The sequence below is a fragment of the Lygodium microphyllum genome, chromosome 5 (assembly GCF_053477565.2).
Source record: "Lygodium microphyllum isolate KBCC chromosome 5, Lygodium_microphyllum_v1.1.10, whole genome shotgun sequence".
Lineage (NCBI taxonomy): Eukaryota > Viridiplantae > Streptophyta > Polypodiopsida > Schizaeales > Lygodiaceae > Lygodium > Lygodium microphyllum.
This window is the reverse complement of record NC_141139.1, coordinates 66133117-66153270: the sequence shown is the minus strand read 5'-3', so window position 1 is coordinate 66153270 and position 20154 is coordinate 66133117. Positions and strand designations below refer to the sequence as shown.

The 20154-nt window shown below is 40.7% G+C and overlaps 1 protein-coding gene across 1 annotated transcript in view; it reads right to left on the bottom strand.

Moving 5' to 3' along the window:
• Positions 1-18665, bottom strand: part of LOC148035921 (GTP-binding protein, HflX) — a 107316-nt gene extending 88651 nt beyond the window's left edge. The window contains exons 1-2 of the mRNA XM_087677921.1: positions 17951-18665; positions 17789-17853 (exon numbers count right to left, since the gene is read on the bottom strand). Of these exons, the coding sequence (XP_087534047.1) occupies positions 17789-17853; positions 17951-18524 (639 nt within the window). The 5' untranslated portion in view covers positions 18525-18665. The remainder of the gene's footprint in view (positions 1-17788; positions 17854-17950) is intronic.
• Between the last annotated feature and the right edge of the window lie 1489 nt (positions 18666-20154).

Genomic DNA, 20154 nt, shown 5'->3' with positions numbered 1-20154 from the left:
GTGCCGATGTCAAATTTTGTACCGAGGATGGAGAATTTTAGACCGGAAGGCTAGAACGGGAAACGCCTTCTAGTGCTGCCATTTGGCACAAATTTGTGTACTTTCCTCTTCAAAGAGGGGCTGGCGTGCAGTTTTTTTGGTGATTGGGGGCTCATTTGTAAAAGGGAAGAGGAACAGTTGCAGATGGAGAGCTATGGAGAGCTATGGAGAGCTGGTCTACCTTGTCTATGATGCACAGAGGGTGGAGCTTGCTCCCTACTTGCTCTTTCTCTCTCCCTAACAGTATGGTTATGCTTCAGAATCAAGGGCCTTTCTGCTGATTCATGTACAGTTGTGTGGGAATATGCTGTTTTTGCATGAGGCAAGAGCCTCCTTTCTCCAGGAACAGGAGCAGTTGTTTGCTGTCCCCAGGAAGAACAGGTGAGGGTGGTAACCTCACCAAGCGTCTGAAACAGCACTAAATCAGTACTAGTTCTGGACTGTTCAGAGGTTATTTCAGAGTCCAATTGATTTCAGAATCAAGGGGCACTTGGCACAGATGATGCAGAACAGTGCAGGGAACAATATGGGCTGAAAAAAGGTTTCAAAACAGGTCTGAACCAGTAATTACAGCAGGCTGAAATGGTCAATTCTGCACTCCAACCAGAAATTTCAGACTTGGGCAGAGTTTCCCCTCCTGGTCAACATGTTTTGGGTCTGTAATTGTACTGTTATGCTGCCAAATTTCACCCAGAATAGGTGAAAGACAGCCCATTGTACTTTCTCTCTTTTTTAAAATAAAGAAATACCGCAAGGGGCGCCTAACTTAGGGGCCAACAAGGTGTCTCTGTGGCAACAGGAGCATTCTAACTTCCTGTATTTCTTCTGGACTCTGTCTTTAAGTTCAGGTAAAGTGGACGACTGTGAATTGGGTGAAAGCATTTATATATTTTGGTTGTACACTACCGCCCTTCCCAATGAAGAGGCCGGTTACATGGTTCCATTGCCGGGATCGAATCACTTTTTCCCTAAAGAGAGAGCTAGGGTTTGTTTGGGTGTAAGAAAGACACAGAAATTGTGCATTATGGCTGATAGAAAGGAAGACGCCAGAGAGGAAGCGTCTTCATCACAGGAGATCCCTGTTGTTCATGAGGTGGGAGAGTCTCCTAGACCTCCACAGTTTGTTACTCCTCCTGTTATGGTTGAGCCACAAGTTCTTACGGCTTCTTCTATGGATGAAGACATTTTGAAGACTCAGTTAGTTGTTGCTGTGAGTATGTTTACTCAAGTGATGCAGAGTCCAAGGTTTTTGGCATTTTTGCAGCTTTCCCTTCCTTTACAGCAAGTTGGGCAATCTGCAAAGCTTTCGGATCCAGTAGAGGTCCAAGATAGGGGTAAGCATGCCGCAGATTCAGTGGAAACACCAAGGCAGCTTGCAGAGTCAATGGAGACTCCAAGATTGGTTCCGACTGTCCAGGAACAAGTGGCGGAAACGCTAGTTACACAGGCATTGCCAGTTCAGCTCGCCACTTTACAGCAGCCAAATGTTGGTTTAAATGGACAGGGAAACAGTTTTCAGGCTTTACCACAGGTTTTTTCACCGACCTCTGTACATCCTGGGTACTTTGGAGGTGGATCTGTATTTCAGAGTATGGCTGGTTATGTGCCTGGAAACCAGATTTATGTACCAGGAACAGTGTTTGGGGGTACAAAGGGTTTTATGCCAAACCCCATGTATGGCAATATAGGCATGCAGCCTGGATTTCAGAGAGTTCAAGGCAGTTTTGGCATGCCACAGGGCACTTTTGGTATGCCACAAAGCACTTTTGGTATGGCTGGTTATCAAAACCAGCAAGCAAGTATTGTGTCTACAAGCCCTGTAGTCAGTGGTCCGGCAACCCCCATGCCACCTATTAGTGTTCCTATGTTACAGGCATATCCTACGGACCCTTTGATGGCTCATGAGAAGCCAAAGCCATACAAGGAAGGTGGTGCAGCCGTACAGTTTAACATCTTTCGAGGATTTGAAGATAGGACTAAGACTCTTTCTTTCTTGCAGCAGTTTGATGCCGCATTTGCAGGAGAGAACTTTACAGAGCCTTCCAAGGTCCAGAAAGCTGCCACTTTTCTTAAGGACAATGCTAGTCAGTGGTGGAGTACACTGTTGATGCAAGGACAGGCTCCTGCCACTTGGACTTACTTTAAGCAAGTATTTGCTTCTACTTGGTTGACCAATGAATTTGAGATCGATGTTATGTCAGCTTGGCACAATTTGGATGCATCTAAATGCAAGAATATGGAAGACTATAACAAGAAGTTTTGGGAGGCTTTACTTCCAATCACTTCTTACAGGGTTGTGCCATTGACCGAGCAGATAGAGAAATATTCCTGTGGGCTGCCCAAGGAACTCCGGAATTATTGTACAAAGACAAAGGTCACCACTTTGACTCAGTTAATTGAGAATGCCACCACAGGAAATGCATTATTGTTGGGACAGTCAAGTGGTTTTGGGGGCAGCATTAAACAGGACAAACCTGAGAAATTTTCAGCAAAGAAGCCATCTGGTAAACAAGTTTCTCAAATTTCTCAAAGCACAGGTAAATCTTGGCAGTTCAAGAAGAAGCCAGCCAAGTTCTTTGGACAGCAGTCAAAGGACCAGAAGAAACCTTTTGTGTGCAAGTCTCTTGAAGAGAGAAAGGCTTTAATGGCTGAGAGGAAGTGCTTTATCTGTGAGCAGACTGGTCATATTGCATCTAATTGTCCGGACAAGAATAAGAGATCAACTGATGATGATAAAGAGGACAGGAAAGGAAAGAAGCCCAAACCTTCAACAAGTTTAGTGCCAGATATGCTGGGAGACAAGCCACACTCAAATGCTAATGAGCTTTGCAGAGCTTGGGGTAAAGTTAGGGATCAACAAGTACTCATTTTCTTTGATCCTGGAGCTAAGGCAAACTTTATCTCACCAGAGTTGGCTTCTACTTTGGGCATCAGAGCAGATGAGATAGGCTACACAGTAGAGGCAGGGTTGGCATGTCCTAGCCACTCAGAGTCTGTGACACCCATTCTTGGAAAGCTGCGTCTTCATATACAATCTTATGTTGATGCAGAAGAATTTCATATCGTGCCACTTGAAGGCTGCGATGTCTTGTTGGGAATGCCATGGATGTTCAGAAAGCATGGTGTGTTGGATGCCTTTAACAAGACACTGACTTTGGAACATAGGGGAAAGACTCATGTGCTTGATGTGAAGCTTAAAGGAGAGTCTGTACTTGTTGTATCGGCTTCTGTCATTACATCTGTAATAAAGAATCATCTTTCTGCGTACTTGATTTTTGCACGTGATGTCAAGGATAATGATGAGTCAAATTTCTCTATGTTAAATAGAGACAGGTCTGCTTTCTTGTCTCAGTTCAGTGATTGTTTTTCTAACTCATTACCATCACAGTTGCCACCAGAGAGGTCTGAGGATCATGCAATAGATTTGGTGCCAGGCAGTAGCCCACCAAATAGACCTCCGTATAGGGTTAGTGCAGCCCAACAGAAAGAGATATTAAGCCAGGTCAATGAGTTGTTAGAAAAAGGGCTGATTCAGCCAAGTTCATCTCCCTTTTGCTCACCAGTGCTCTTAGTGCAAAAGAAGGATGGCTCTTGGTGCATGTGCATAGATTATCGTGCATTGAACAAGAGTACTGTCAGGCGACGACCTTGATAGGAGGCTCTGAAGAAGACGATGAAGACCAGAGAAAAAAACAATCAATACCAATGAGCACAAGCGATCCTTTCACCTCCCAGCCTTGCCTAGTTCATTGCTGGCCACCCTCATCGTGATCCGATTGCCAGCCGTCAAACTTTGTGAGTCCTACTATTCTTGGACTCTCTTTGGTTCTAGGCTCCCCTAAACCCCGTTCGGGCGCCCAAGACCCCGGGTGGTCATCCTCGTGCATGTTTCCCTTAATTTACATTATAATGTAACAAGTACCATCAAGAACAGGTTCCCCATTCCAAGAATTGACAACATCCTTGACCGTTTGGAAGGAGCGTCAATTTTCAGCAGGATAGATTAGAAGAGTGGATACCATCAGATCAAGATTAAGCGAGAGGATGTGCATAAGACTGCATTTAGGACCACGTTTGGTCTCTATGAGTTCTTGGCAATGCCATTTGGACTTACTAATGCTCCTGCTACATTTAATCGAATGATGGACAGGATTTTTCGTCCATACAGGCAGTTTGTTGGTACATTCTTTGATGACATGATTGTCTTTTCAAAGAATGAACAGGAGCATGGAGAACACTTGAAAGCAATCTTTGATGAGCTTTGCAGTAATAGGTTGCTTATCAATGGCAAGAAGAGTGAGTTCTTCTTGGAAGAAATTCAGTTCCTAGGACACATAGTGTCAAAGGATGGTGTCCAAATGGATCCTACTAAGGTTGAAGCAATTAGAACATGGCCAGATTTGAAGACTGTCCATGATGTTAGAAGCTTCTTGGGTTTGTATTCCTACTACAAGAGGTTCATTCGCAATTTTGCAGAGATTGCTTCACCTTTACATGTTCTACAGAAGAAGGGAGTCTCTTTCCAGTGGACACAGAAAGAGATTTCAGCTTTTAATCTTCTTAAAGAAAAGATGACTTCTAGTCTAGTGATCATCCTGCCAAATCTTAGGAAGTCATTTGTTGTCCAGTGTGATGCCTGTGGCAATAGCATTGGTGCAATGCTAATGCAAGATGGCCGGGTAGTGGCTTATGAAAGTAAAATCTTGCGAGGGCCAGAGAAGACTATGCAGGTCTATGAGAAAGAATTGTTGGCTGTGATTCATGCGCTTTCTAGTTGGAAACACTACCTACTTGGGGCAGATTTTGTTGTCCAGACAGATCATCAGACATTGCGTTATTTCTTAACTCAGACTAAGCTGTCAGAAAAGCATATGCGTTGGGCAAACTTTTTGTCAATGTTCCATTTTCAGATTGTTCATGTGGAAGGCAAAAAGAATGTTGTGGCTGATGCTTTGTCAAGGAAGCCACAAATTTCAGTTGTGTCAATTCCTTATCATCATGAGCTTGATGATATGAAGGAACAGTATGCTGATGATGAAGATTTTGCAAGGATCTTTGATCAGCTTGTCAATGGACAACATCATAAGCATTATCTTCTCAAGGATGGTTTCATGTTGATGCATGGTAGACTATGTGTGACTATGTCATTGAGACGGAAAGTTATGACAGAGAGTCACTTTCCACCATACGCAGGGCATCGTGGTATTGATGCAATAGTCAAAGCAGTAGAGACATTCTTTTATTGGCCTACTTTGAGAAGAGACGCGGATGCTTTTGTGCGGCAGTGTTTGATTTGCCAGAAGGTCAAGTTTGACAGGCAAAAAGCACCAGGGCTTTTACAGCCATTGCCTATTCCAGATAAACCATGGGAAAGCATAGCTATGGATTTTATCTTTGATCTTCCAAGGACACAGACAGGAAATGATGGGATATGGACTATTATTTGCAGGTTTAGCAAACAGGCTCATTTCATTCCTGTCAGGAAGAAAATAAAACCAAATCAAATGGCACGTTTGTTTATGTGCAATGTCTTCAAGTACCATGGTATGCCACAGTCTATTGTCAGTGACCGTGATCCACGAATGACAAGTCTATTTTGGAGAGGCATATTTGAGAACATGGGCACAACGCTTAAGTTCTCATCGTCATTTCATATAAAGACTGATGGACAGTCAGAAGAGGCAAATTCTACTGTCTTGGATCTGCTTAAGTGCTATGTGTCAGAGCACAAGTCAAAGTGGGAGCAGTATTTGCCTTTGGTCAAGTATGCATACAATAATATTGTGCATTCGTCAACAGGCAAAGCCCTTTTTGAAATTGTTGAATGTGGTAAAAAGGTTCCTCCCATTTTGCATACAAAGGATAAGATCTTTCAGGCAGATCAGTATGTGCAGAGTATGGGGGTAATGTATCAGAAAGTTAAGCATGCCCTTGAAAGGACTCGGGCAAAGCAAAAGAAAGCTGTTGATCATTACCTTTGTGAATTGATATTTTCACTTGGTGATTGGGTACTGTTGCGGTTTGAAAAGGCACGCTTAAAGAAGCGGAAAGGCAAGGAAAGTCTTTTCACTAAGCTTAGTATGCGATACTATGGGCCTTTTCAAGTAACAGAGAAGATTAGTGATGTCAGCTATAGGCTGAAATTGCCTGACAATTGAAAGATTCATAATGCTTTCCATGTAAGTCTTCTTAGATCCTATGTGGGTGATGTGCCAAAAGATATGCAAGTTGAGGAACAGCCCGAAGTTAAGGAACTTGATGAAATTCTTGTTCCAGAACAGGTACTGGCACACAAGGAAAGGAAAGTGAAAGGCAAGGTTGCTAGAAGGTATTCGGTTAAGTTCAAGAACTATCCAGCTATAGATGCCAAGTGGATGGACGAAGGTGAACTTGCAGAGTCACCTAATGTGTTGGAACTTTACCTTGAAGCATTTCACTTGCAACCTACCTTGACCCCTTGTATCTCTAAGCTGAAATAGATTGTCAAAGTGACACTTGCTTAAGAAAGAAATTATGTACAGAAACAGATTTTGTACAGGTTAACACTTATTGTGTCCATATGGTTTTCTCAGTGCTAAAGAAGTAAGTATTGCTTGCAAGAATACAGTTTTTACTTCTATTGAATTGGATACATATTGTAACAATGGTTACTCGATCGGGCATGTATTCTGTGAATTGACTCAATGGGGATATCATTTTGATGTACCGGCCACTAGATCTCTAGTCAGGGTGATATGGAGTCATCAAATGAGAATCTGCCACTATGGGGATATCATTGTGGTGTACCGGTCACTATATCTGGAAACAGTGATGTGGAGTCACATGATGATAGTCTGCCATGTTTCACAGTTAGAACATACATGTGTTAACAGTGTGTTCAGTACAGAATGTTGACTGATAGCATATATGTGTTGTACATGTGTTGCCAAGTGTAAGTTCACTGGGTTAGTTGGAAGCATGTATGGCATTCATGCAAACGAGGACGTTTGCGATTTCGAGAGGGAGGTATGTCACAAGACTGTGATAACTATTATCTTTTTGCTGATTTCTTTATTACTACTTTATTTGGTTTTTCTTTTTGGAAGGATCCCTCTTGAAATCTAAACACCTGAGTTGCATGGCCAGTATGTGAAACGGACAGGAATGTCTAGTGAGTCAAGACTAGACAGGTAAGGTCCAGTACAAGCCTGGAAGAGACTTGTGAAAATGTGTGTCAAAGAACTAGCCTGGAAGAGACTAGTTCAAAGTGAAGATGGACAAATCTCCAAAAGATTAGTCTATATGGGGTGATCAGTGGAAATTCACTTTCAGTTGAGCTACATTACAAATTTGGATGTAGCCATAGTCTGCAAAGATGGTCAAAAGACTAGTAGGATGCAATGGAAGCAACTCCTAAAATTTCGGGAGTTACTATTTTTGGACCCCAGAATCTGTTCGCATCATTATCTTCGTTTTTGAACGAGGATTAATCCTCTGGTCTGTGTTGAGGTCAAATTTTGTACCGAGGATGGAGAATTTTAGACCGGAAGGCTAGAACGGGAAACGCCTTCTAGTGCTGCCATTTGGCACAAATTTGTGTACTTTCCTCTTTAAAGATGGGCTGGCGTGCAGTTTTTTGGTGATTGGGGACTCATTTGTAAAAGGGAAGAGGAACAGTTGCAGATGGAGAGCTATGGAGAGCTGGTCTACCTTGTCTATGATGCACAAAGGGTGGAGCTTGCTTCCTACTTGCTCTTTCTCTCTCCCTGACAATATGGTTATGCTTCAGAATCAAGGGCCTTTCTGCTGATTCATGTATAGTTGTGTGGAAATATGCTGTTTTTGCATGAACAAGAGCCTCCTTTCTCTAGGAACAGGAGCAGTTGTTTGCTGTCCCCAGGAAGAACAGGTGAGGGTGGTAACCTCACCAAGCAAGTGTCGGAAACAGCACTAAATCAGTACTGTTTCTGGACTGTTCAGAGGTTATTTCAGAGCCCAATTGATGTCAGAATCAAGGGGCACTTGGCACAAATGATGCAAAACAGTGCAGGGAACAATATGGGCTGAAAACAGGTTTCAAAACAGGTCTGAACCAGTAATTACAGCAGGCTGAAATGGTCAATTCTGCACTCCAACCAGAAATTTCAGACTTGGGCAGAGTTTCCCCTCCTGGTCAACTTGTTTTGGGTCTGTAATTGTACTGTTATGTTGCCAAATTTCACCCAGAATAGGTGAAAGACAGCCCATTGTACTTTCTCTCTTTTTAAAAATAAAGAAATACCGCAAGGGGCGCCTAACTTAGGGGCCAACAGGGTGTCTGTGTAGCAACAGGAGCATTCTAGCTTCCTGTATTTCTTCTGGACTCTGTGTCTTTAAGTTCAGGTAAAGTGGGCGACTGTGAATTGGGTGAAAGCATTTATATATTTTGGTTGTACACTACCACCCTTCCCAGTGAACAGGCCGGTTACAGTAGGCCACTGGTCACCCTTTATCCAATGCCTTCGCCTCTCTAGGGTGACCCCTTTGGGCTTCCAATGTAAGATAACCATCGCCTCTATAGTCTTGGTAGGCCACTAAGTAGCCTACATGCATCCTTTGTCTAATGCCCTAGCTACTTGGGGGTAGGATGCCTCCAGATATTAGGCCTAAGCTATGCTTTGCAATCCCTCCTAGGTTTCAAATTTGAGTCTGAGAGGGAGTGGTGAGCTAAGAAATGCATCACAAACTGAAATCATCCACTTAGCTCTTTAAAACAGCCCCAATACATGCTAATACCGAACTTTCCAAAAAAGTGTCTATGTCCTATAAGCCAAAATCCTACTTTTAGGAGGATCCACGTCTATAAACAGAAGGCTACCCACCATTCACCCCTAACCTTGATTTGCATATTGTTGGCATCGTGTCTACTACTATCTACACCCCTCTCCAAGCAAATACCTTAGTTCGCACTGCTGTCCATTAGCCACGCACGTGCAATCAGCCTCCTTCATTGCTGCATCCCAATCATCACCAGCCAGTATACAGCAAGGCAACACCGCAGAATTTGTAGTCAAGAGCTGCCATACAACTGCCACATCATCAACGTTGTTGTCGATACATGTTTCCAGTCTGCATTTGCTGGTTGCAACTATAACCCTGCCCTTCTTTGCTACCAAGAGGCATCGATTGTTGTTCAAGAGCTTTCATCTTTATTATATCAACCATCTTCGGTCTCAACTCTACGTTTTTAGGATAGTGCACCCTGTACTGCTGTTTACAGCAACTAGTCACTATTTGGAGAGGATGGTAAAACCTGATCAAGTACTTAATTATACCAATTAACAAATACAATAAACTGAAAATGCACACTTTACCATAACATTCTTGGACATTGGACACCTTGTTGGCCCCAAAACTGGTGCCCCTTGCAATATTTCTTTAACTTGTATTGCAATTGGATGGTGTACAATTGAGATTTCTTATCTCCTCTACTAATATAAGCCCCTTCCTATCACCAATGATTAGCAAGCCTTTCAGGCAATTTGCCCCTTGATCTTCACCCAAAACTTGTATTACTTGGACCCCTAACAGACCAAATGCTGCCCCAAATCAAATAGGATGGGCTGGCATATGAAATCCCTGGCAATTCCTTCAATTCCAAGAGCTGATTTCACTATGCCTCCAATTGCTCGCATGGGTCCCAAGGTAACTTGTAGACCCTAATTTCTGCTCTAATCAAGATTTAATGCAATCGCTTGCTATCGGGAGCCTTCAGAATGTTGTTGCCAGCCCCAAATAAGTGCATCCGCCACCTGAAGACCTCTGACTACTCTCGCCTACTCCACAATGCTGTCCATAGCTCCAAAATCTGATCAGCATCTCTCTCTCTCTCTCTCTCTCTCTCTCTCTCTCTCTCTCTCTCTCTCTCTCTCTAAGTGTTCTTGCTGAAAAAATGAGAAAAAATACTTTCTAAATGCTTGATTAGCATGCTTTCTATAATAATAATTGGTTTTTAAAAGGCGTTCATATGAGTAAAATTAAGTACACTTGCGAAAAACAGGGTATTGAGAGAAATTGAATGATTAGATGGATCCCAATGTTTGTATGGGTTCCCTGGCACGGAGATTGCTTCAGCATGCTCTCTCTCTCTCTCAACCAACATGAACCGAATCAACCTCTATAGCCCCCAAACAGCCTTCTCCCCCATTGCATGGGTATTTTTGCCAACAAGCGGCAGCCTTCTAATCCCATTTTCCAGCAAATTCCAGTCATTTAATTAATTTTCAAAATTTATTAATTCTGAAAATTAACTTCAGCCCTTCTGACCCTGCCCAAAATTAGATGTGCCCATCCACAATTTAATTAGCTAGACCATTTGCAATCCCAAGTGGTCCCCTGCCTTAATTAACCCTTGGACATGCACAAATTAATTACTTACTGCATAGTCCCTAGTGTCACCACTGACACTTATTGGCCAATTAATTGTCCTAGGGCCAAATTGACACTCAAAACCCGATTGGCAACTTGTCACAACTTTTGCCTTTAACACCCATTGCTTCCTCAAGGTCCTTACCCTATTACCGTAAAATATCTGCCATGTGCGTCACATGTGCCTTACAACATTGTGCATTTGATTATTAAATTAATCAAATGCTTCTAGCAAAAGCAAAGCATCTCAAAAATTTCACGTCCTCGTGACAAACCTCCCCCTTGAAATCCCTAGAATCGTCCTCGATTGCACTACATTGTGCCAAAGCAAAAGTATACTATAGAATTCCCATATGGCATAACAATCAACACGACATTGGTCAGTGCTATTGAACTATGCCATATGCCCAACACTTGCTGAAAATTTCCCAACCAGTATAAACATAACATAAAACTAAAAAATAGTCCAAAAGTATTACTAGAAGCGCATTGGATGCATCCATTTCTCATGTTTCTCAATTGTTCAAACTAAAGAGCCATAGTAAAGCATAAACTAAGCCTAAACGATGGCTGAATTGTCAATGGCATTCATTAAACATGTTGTTGCCCATAAAACAAGCTGAAAACCATTGAAAACTAAGCATAAACTAATCGTATGCTTATCTGAAATTGGATCACAAACTGCTGCAAATGTGATCCCAAATTGATCACAAACTGAATGCAAAAGCTAATTGCAAAGTGATCAAAAGCTGATACAAATGTATAGTTCTAGAGCTACCTCCCTTTTGAGCATCAAGCACTACTCTGGAACCCTGCTCTGTTAAACCTGACTGAGCCCGATCCAAAGTTAGCTCTAACTAAAAGGCATCTAGAGGTGAAATTGTAAGAGCTGTGGATGGTCTGCCAAGACATCCTCTTCCATCCATTTAGCATCCATTGGTGAATAGTTTTGAAACTTCACCAAATATCTTCTAGAAACTTTACCTCTAATCCTTCTTTCTTTATGTGTGAAAATCTGGCCAGGTAACAATATCTCATCCAGCTCCTCAGCCTCAGACTGAATTTCAGCAAATATATCTTCTAGGATATCATCACGAAAAGCCCTTAACAAACTAACATGAAAGGCATTGTGTATCCACTAATGTGGAGGTAATTTCAGCCAATATGCAACATCGTCGATCCTCTCCAATACTTGAAAGGACCCATAGTATCTCATACTCAACTTCGAATACAATCTCTCTCTACCTTTCATCTTTTTCAACCTTGCCTTTTCAAATCGCAGCAATACATAATCACCCTATGTGAAGTACAAGGCACATCTATGGCGATCAACTGTCTTCTTTTGTTTTTCTAGAGATCTCTAAACTGCATGCTTTATCTTTGCATAGGTTGTATCCAAGCTTTCCACACCGTGAACAACCTCAAAGATTTTATCCTTAGTGTGTAAAATAGGTGATACCTTCTTGCCACCCTCAACGACCTTAAATGGAGCTTTGCCAATGGAACTATGCACCGCATTGTTCCACCAATGGCAAATATTGTTCCCACTATGTCTTATGGTCTGACACATAGCACCTCAAAATCATCATCCTTCCATCCGCAAGCAAAAAACAAATTCCACAGTGAGATCTTTTGAGGTGCTATGTTTCACACCACAAGACACAATGGGAGTAGTATTTGCCCTGGGTTGAGTTTGCTTACAACACAGTGCATAGTTCTACGAGCAAAGCTCCATTTGAGGTGATAGAGGGTAGCAAGAAGGTACCACCTATTTTGCAAACTAAGGATAAGATCTTTGAGATTGATCATTATGTGGAAAACTTGGATGTAGATGCAAAGATAAAATATGCACTTCAGATATCGCAAGAAAAGTAAAAGAGAGCAACTAATCGCCACAGACATGCTTTGCAGTTTGCAGAGGGTGATTATGTATTGCTGCATTTTGAAAGGCAAGGCTAAAAAATATGAAAGGAAAAGAAAGATCATATTCGAAGTTGAGTATGAGATACTATGGGCCCTTCCCAATGTTGGAGAAGATCAACGATATCGCATATCAACTGAAATTACCAACACATTTGCGGATACGCAATGCCTTTCATGTCAATTTGTTGAAGCCTTTTCATGGTGATGTGCCAAATGATATATCTGCTGAAATTTAGCCTGAGGTTGAGGAGCTGGATGAGATTTTGGTACCCAAGCAAATTTTGGAACATAAGGAAAGAATGTGAAAGGTAAAGTTAACAAGAGATACTTGGTGAAATTTCAGAATTATTCACCAATGGATACCAAATGGATGGAAGAGGATGACTTGGCAAACCATCCTCAATTGTTGCAGCTTTATCTAAATGCCTTTTAGTTAGAGCTGACTTTAGTTCGGGCTCTGTCAGGTTCAATAGAGCAAGGATTCAAAATATTGTCTGATACTCAAAGGGGAGATAGCACTTCCACTCCTCCAATTAAGGACAGCTCTCGTATGTAGTGGATCTTAGATGCATTTAGCATGCATCCAAGGTACTGCATCAACAATATGTTTGCCATGAGGTCACTACTTAGTGTACTAGTCACTATGAGATGTATGCAGATGAGTATAAGTTTCACTAGAGTACTGAAACTTTACTTTTGTATCAACTTATGATCAATTTGGCATGAATTTTGCCTCAATTTTGAAACAAAAATTCTAATCAGTTTCAGCTCAATTTTTTATCAGCTTCAAAACCATTTATGTTACCTTTGGATCAGTTTTTGCATTGATTGCTAGTCAGTTTTTGCAATGAGTTTGTGATCAATTTGGAGTTGTGATCAGTTCTCAGATCAGCAAGCGATCAGTTTATGATCAGATTATGCAAAATTTTCAATTGTCTACATCTAGTTCCATGGACAACAACATATATTATGATGCCTTTGTTGTTTTAGCCATGGTTTATGCTTGGTTATGCTATGCTATGGTTTGGTTTTGCCAGATGAGTGGAGCTCATGAGAAATAGACATGTCACATGATAATCTGGCAATGTTTTTAAGATTCTTTGTGAGTTTTATGTTATGTTATGATTGGCTGGTAATTTTCATTAGTGTTGGGCATATGGAATGGTTAAGCAACAGTGCGCAATGTTGTGTTAACTATGATGCCTTGTGAAAATTCCAATCCACTATTTTGCTTTTGATGCATCTAGCAGTGCAATCGAGGACAATTGTAAGGATTTTAGGGGGGAGGGTTATCATGAGGACATGTATTTTTGAAACCTTACTTCACATGTGGATTAATTTTTAATCGTGTGGTTAAGTAAATGTTGCACATGTGAGGTGTAACTGGGTTTAGAGTAAATTTACGAGTCCGGGACCTAAGGAAATCATGGGATGTCAAAGATAAAAGTTGCTATAAGTTATACCGCACAAGTACTTGGTGGTATTTGGTGCCAGTTGTTGACCTAGGTCATTCATTTGGCCATAAGTGTCAGTTGGTGACACTAGAGAAGTGACATTTAAAGATATCTTATGCCAATCTGATGGTCAAAGATGGCGCAGAGACACTCCAGAATGGAACTTGCCTAACCAATTTAATTATTGGTCGATCATATTACTTTTCAAGCCACCAAAATAATTATTAGATTAATTTTTAATATTTAAAAATAAAAAATTAATATTTAATTATGAATAATGCTGAAAAAGCTATTTGGGAAGACTGCCACTTATCAAAAATGGCCATGCAAGACTGAAAAACGTCTTTAGAGACTAGAGAGAGACATTTTAGTGTATTCAACCTATAAGAGAGATGCAGAAGATACTATTGGTCTGAATTGCAGCCATTGGAGGACCTTCTCACGTAGCTAGGGACAGGAAAAGACTAATCAACAACATGTGACAGCATCTACAGGCTATTGAGACAGGGCAACAGCAGTAAATGACTGCTTTTCTTCAATTCTTTGCATCTACAAGCTATTGAGACAAGGCAGCAACAGTAAATGACAAATTTTCTTAAGCTCTTCGCAAAGAAAGTCTAAATTTTCTCTCCTCAATACGAAGATCACAGCATTGAGATCAAAAGAGGCTGAGAAATTTCAAATTTCTCTGTTGTAAACCCTAATCTACAGCAGAAATGAGGGTTTAGCACAGCAACCTCGAGAAGCGTACCAAAAATTGAAAGCTCCAAAGACTTGGATTCAACAGGGTTAAAGCTATTTTTAGTCAAATTCAAGTGGAGGGACCAACAAATCAATGAATTTGGGGCATTTTCCATCTCCATCATAGCGGATGAAGGCTAATTAATTTCCTGAATCAAGGGGCAAATCAAATTGAAGACTTACTGGTCATTTTGGACAAGGGGAGTTGAAATACCGAAAGGGATTGGGAAAATCCCATTGTGCATCAACTTATTCTTCAATTAAGTTAAAAAAATACCGAAAGGGGGCCACTTTCGAGGCCAACTAGATGTCCAATGTCCAAGATTATATGGTAAAGTGCGCATTTCAGTTTTGTGAATTTGTTAATTGTTGTAAATAGTGCTTAGTGTCCCTACCTATAACAAGTGTCACAACTTTATTTGCTTGAGTCGTAATGGAGACAATTTATGCAGGCTTGCCATTGTCTTCCAATAGAATATTCAAACAGTAGTACATGCATCTACTACAAAATATGTTAGGCCACTCTTGATCAAATCTTTAGCCTGCACCTTTGAGACATTGTTTATACAGACTTGCACCACATATTCCAGCCCAATATTAAGAATTATATCTTTCAAGATGCCAAATGTGTACTCACCGGACTTATGATCCTAACTTGTGCCAACTACTTTTAAAACAACAAAGCCATAAATTGATGTAGTCATGACATTGATAATGAATCTATGTCTCACATCTAACCATCCATTAGAAGAAATGCTATAGCCATATCTCTTGTTTCCAAGTATTAAGAAAATTACAATTAATGCATTAACTTTATCCACACGGTCATTTGTATGCAAGCTTCTATGATAAGGAGGTTATAACTTTGACCAACTTACCCTATTGGCTTCACCGTACCAAGAGAATACAAGCTCTTCACTTTTCAAAAGGAAACATCTTGTGCATAGAAGAAGCAATGAACAGCAATGTTTGCCTCCTTGTGTGCTCATAGCTCCCAAGCTTTTGAGCAAAGCACCCTATGACTTCAATACTTCCTTTTTTTTGCTCACATATGCTAGAGAGCTAGATAACCTAATAATAGCACTATCACATTTGATGCATCTAAATTACTACACTCACATAAGAAGCATCTTCCAAATTTGACATAATGCATCAACATTTGTGTGTGTGTGTGTGTGTGTGTGTGTGTGTGTGTGTGTGAGGTCTTCAACTTTAATACTACAAGCTAGTTGCAAACTACAATGTACAAATGTTGCAAGAGAAAAAAACTTACCCAGAATACCTAAAATACTAGACAAATATGATTTTCCACACAAGTGGATCTTTTTAAAGGTTGTGTAAGCTATAAGAGTCCATGAAGATGAGTTGATGCTTTTTCTCACCATAAATCAGTTTACGTCTAACTTCGAACACCTGGTGGCATATTTTCTCACTTTTTTTCAAAAAATTTGCCCCAAAATCATGCCACGTCTGAAATCCCCATATCATACTTCATGTTCACCAATGTTTTCAAACATCTAATTTAGATTCAAACACTTCTAGAAACAACTATGTCTTGCAAGGGTGATGACATGATGTAAGGTTGGAGCAACAGCTAGATCAAAAAACACAAGTGCAGCCAACAAAAACACAAACACCAGGGTGACAACCAAAAGTTGATGGTAATATTTGATTGAGATTTGATCACACCAAAGGTATAGACAGCAGCATCTCACTCTTGGGGTGGTGTTGCGTGGGTGCACCTCACTATGGCGACAAGGAGATAATGAATGGCAGCAACAATGACAACAACAATGATGATGATGATGACGACAATGACGATGACAATGGCAAGGGCTGATGGCAGCCATTGAGAGTAACGGGTGAAGGAGTGGCCCAGGCCATGATCCCCTTTTTAAAACTTTCTAAGCCAATTATCCTGCAAAAAACTCTCAGCTTCCATACATAAGTTTTTTCTACATAATGTTTTGGCTTATATGAGAACCAAAAAGAAATTGCCCACAATTTGCAAGTCAATTTTAGGCTGATTCTAAGTGGCATTTTTTTAAAGATAAGAAAAATACATGAATAACACCTCAAAGAAAATCCCCCTAACGTAAAATATAAAGCATGTGGAGTATGATACCTTTGTCCAAATCCTTGAGAAAGTCTCTGCAATGGAGATATCCTAGAGGTCTATAGCATCACTACACCTTGTGCTCCAGATATACTAGGGAATGATGTTAGCAATCAACTCCCATCTAGGATAGTATCCCTTAGTCCTCTCTACCTATGAGTAGTCTAAAGTGGGGATCTTGCTCAAGTGCTAGCCAATCATGAGAAAGGAGTAGCTCCCTTTAAAAGCATTATATCCACATGCTACGCCTCTTACCTGTGATCCAAGCTATGGCCCCCAAGTCATAACCATGGTCTCTCATAAGCCATGAAAAACCATCATGAGGACTCTCTTCCATACCTTCTAAGCTATATGATAATCTCATATGCAATGGCTCTATGTCACCTATGGCTCACCACATCCCACACATGTGACCAAGTCCCTAGGACTTTACCATACCCAAGCCATGCACTAACTACTGAGCTAATAGCCATAGGAAGACGGATATCTCCCTAGCCTTGAAGTTGTTATCTAGCCTTCTAAAAAAAGAACCAAGATGATCTATTTATGACAACGAAAACCTCCAAAGAGGCCTCCTTTGATAAGCTAATGTCTCCATCCATCTATCTAGTAGGTGATCAGGCTTAGATCGATCTGCCATCTCTCTCAAAATGTACTACTACTCTAATCCTAAGATAGGTAAGTCCTCTATCCAATAGTGTGGCCCAACTTTGATCACAATAGTGATTAAAGAGAAAATATTGCCTCCTTTCTTCAATAGTGGATAGTGGTAGCTAGTGAAGGCTAGATGAAAAGCTCTAACGATGGCAGCTGCAATTTGACCTCAAAGCTCCTCTCTAAGCCTATTGTCTTAATGTTGTGAAAGATCCAATGGATACTAATCGTCTGGCAACACTCTAAGGTCTGATTTCTTTGGGCAGCAGTTACAGCCACAAAGATCAAATGCGTTGGAGATTCCTCCTAACAGAATTGTACGTACGCTATGCTACATTTAGAAAATGTTTTCATTGAACACCAACAAAAGATACTTGAAACTTCTGACTAGACATTCATATTGACCACCAAAAAGCAATCTGCCTCCCTCCCTCCTCTTTGGCTTTGAGCTATGATCCTACCAGAGAGTCACAACCTGTGATTCAGCTGCCAAAATGTGTGCACGCACATTTTCAACTGTGCCCGATCCAAAATATGCATCTGCCAATTACAATCATAAACGTATGCAAGCCTCAGTAACTTCTTCAATTTTCCATAAAACTGTTTTGGTCATGCATTCCTGAAAAGTGTTATCTACCTGCACGCACTCGCTTGCGTCTTTTTTTTCCTTTCGAACTGTCAGGACTCTGAACCAAAACATAGGGTGGCAAATCTTTATCTGTTCTCTCTTCCTGTTCCTTGCGCAAGCCTTCCAATGAATCTGCCAATCTCAACGCCTCGTGCAACCGCGCTCTCAACACCGCTTGAGGATAGAGTCGAGGCTGTACAACAAGCAATCGTGGGGGTCGATCTGCAGTATCATGGTAAACAAGGCCTCGAGAGACCGGTGATGATGAGTGTATTGTGCGACAGCAGCACAATGCAGCACTAGAAGATGTCAGGAACACGGACTTGAGCATGGCAAGCATGGAGCATTGCCATGGAAGCATGTCCTGTTGTGAGACTTGGGAAACACAGGCGGTGCCTCGGATGAAGGATGCAAATGTTCGGCTTCTGGAGGGATGCTGCTGGAGGTGAGGAAGGTCCACCGCCAATGGACCATCCTGATGATGAGGATGACAACGACAATGATGATGAGTTGACCTGGAGAAGGCTACTAAAACAGCCTGCCTTCGTTGGAGCAGGCCCTTCATCCTCCCGTAAGGCAGCATGTCCCTGTGTTCCGCCCTTGCTTGTCCACTTCGGAGAAGAACGAACGCCTCGAGCTCCTAGCACATTGGTAAGCACTGCATTCTTTTGCTTGCCATACTGTGAGAGAAGACTTAAGAGTATTCCATTGACACCTATGTTTCCAAAAGGCCTCAAATCTTTAGAGTCTTGCCACACGTTTAGTCATTACTTGCATTTAAAAGTAAAGGTGACTACAATTTTAGAAAGTAGGAGGGAATCGAATCTCAACTTATTTAACATCTAAAATATTTGACAAGTTTACATGTGGATATACTATTAGTTTTAATCATCAATCCTTCTTACTAGCACTTTGCGTATGGATCTTTCTCCTTTAGGAAATCCATCAACGTAAACCCTTATAATGATCCAGTTGTCCCTACAACAAGGGGAGGCCATAGCACTTGGTTGTTGGGGTTTATAATTTTTCACTAAGGAAACTATTTTTCAATAACCCTGACAAAATAGCGCCTTGTCTCACAACACATCTCGGACTTTTGCACAACATATATTGATAAAATATATAAATTAGCAATAGTATTTGTTATTGTTATTAGTTTTGGTCTTTTAACTATTGCACTTTTGCTTCTCAAACTCTTTAATCAACCTCATACTTTTTATTAAGAAATTTCTAAGTCTTGCTTGTTTCTATCCCTAGCTTATGAACATATGTAGAGCTTTCACAATTAAGCATAGCTTCATTGTGCAAATCTTTGGCAAAACAGTGAGATTTCAATGTTTTGATTGAAATGTTTTGCATTTTTATGATTTTGAAGGACCTGTGATCTCTTATGGCTCTTTTCAAGCCCTCAATCAAGTGTTTTTAATAAGAAGCTTCTAAAGGGTTTGATACAATGCAACACTTATGATTTTATATAGTGGTGCTTTCCTTCCAATCATGCTTATCAATCTATTTTATTTGACAATATTTATGATGCACACAAGTGTGCATTGCTATTTATTCTACTATGACATTTAATATTAGTTTTCTTTTATGTGAGAACTTTGGGACACTAATCTAGTTGGGTTTTTGCAAGATCACGTGGCTTGATTGACAATGAGATGAAAACTCTATTTTGTATGTGTGTGTGTGTGTGCGCGTGCGTGCGCATGTGCACACACTATTTTTCCAATCTTAGCTTTATGTTTTTTGATACTAAAAGCTAGGTTTATTCTCCATCTTGCCTCCATATCAACGATGATCATTGCCATTTAAAGTTCTCTCCATTGTAGAGAACGCTTTGTATTTTGCCCTCTCTCTGACTAGGCTTATATTAGCAAAGGTCTCATGAAAGGATATGGGTTAAAAGAATCATGAATAAGACACCCAAAAGATGAAGTTCAAAAACTATGACTTATAAGCATAGCAACAAGCGTAGTAGAGGGTACTACATGTTAGCAAGTAGTATAAACAAATCACATTTAGGAATTGTAACAAAACACCTACTAATTCAACAAAGGAATTAGCAACGATATAGATACTAGATATGGAATACAAAAAGCATCATGATACTTTATTAGGGTATATGTCATTTATGGTTGAAAGCAATTGAGACTCAGGTAAGAAGAGTCCATAGCACAAAGAAAATAAAATTAGTAGAAGAAGGCGGTAAG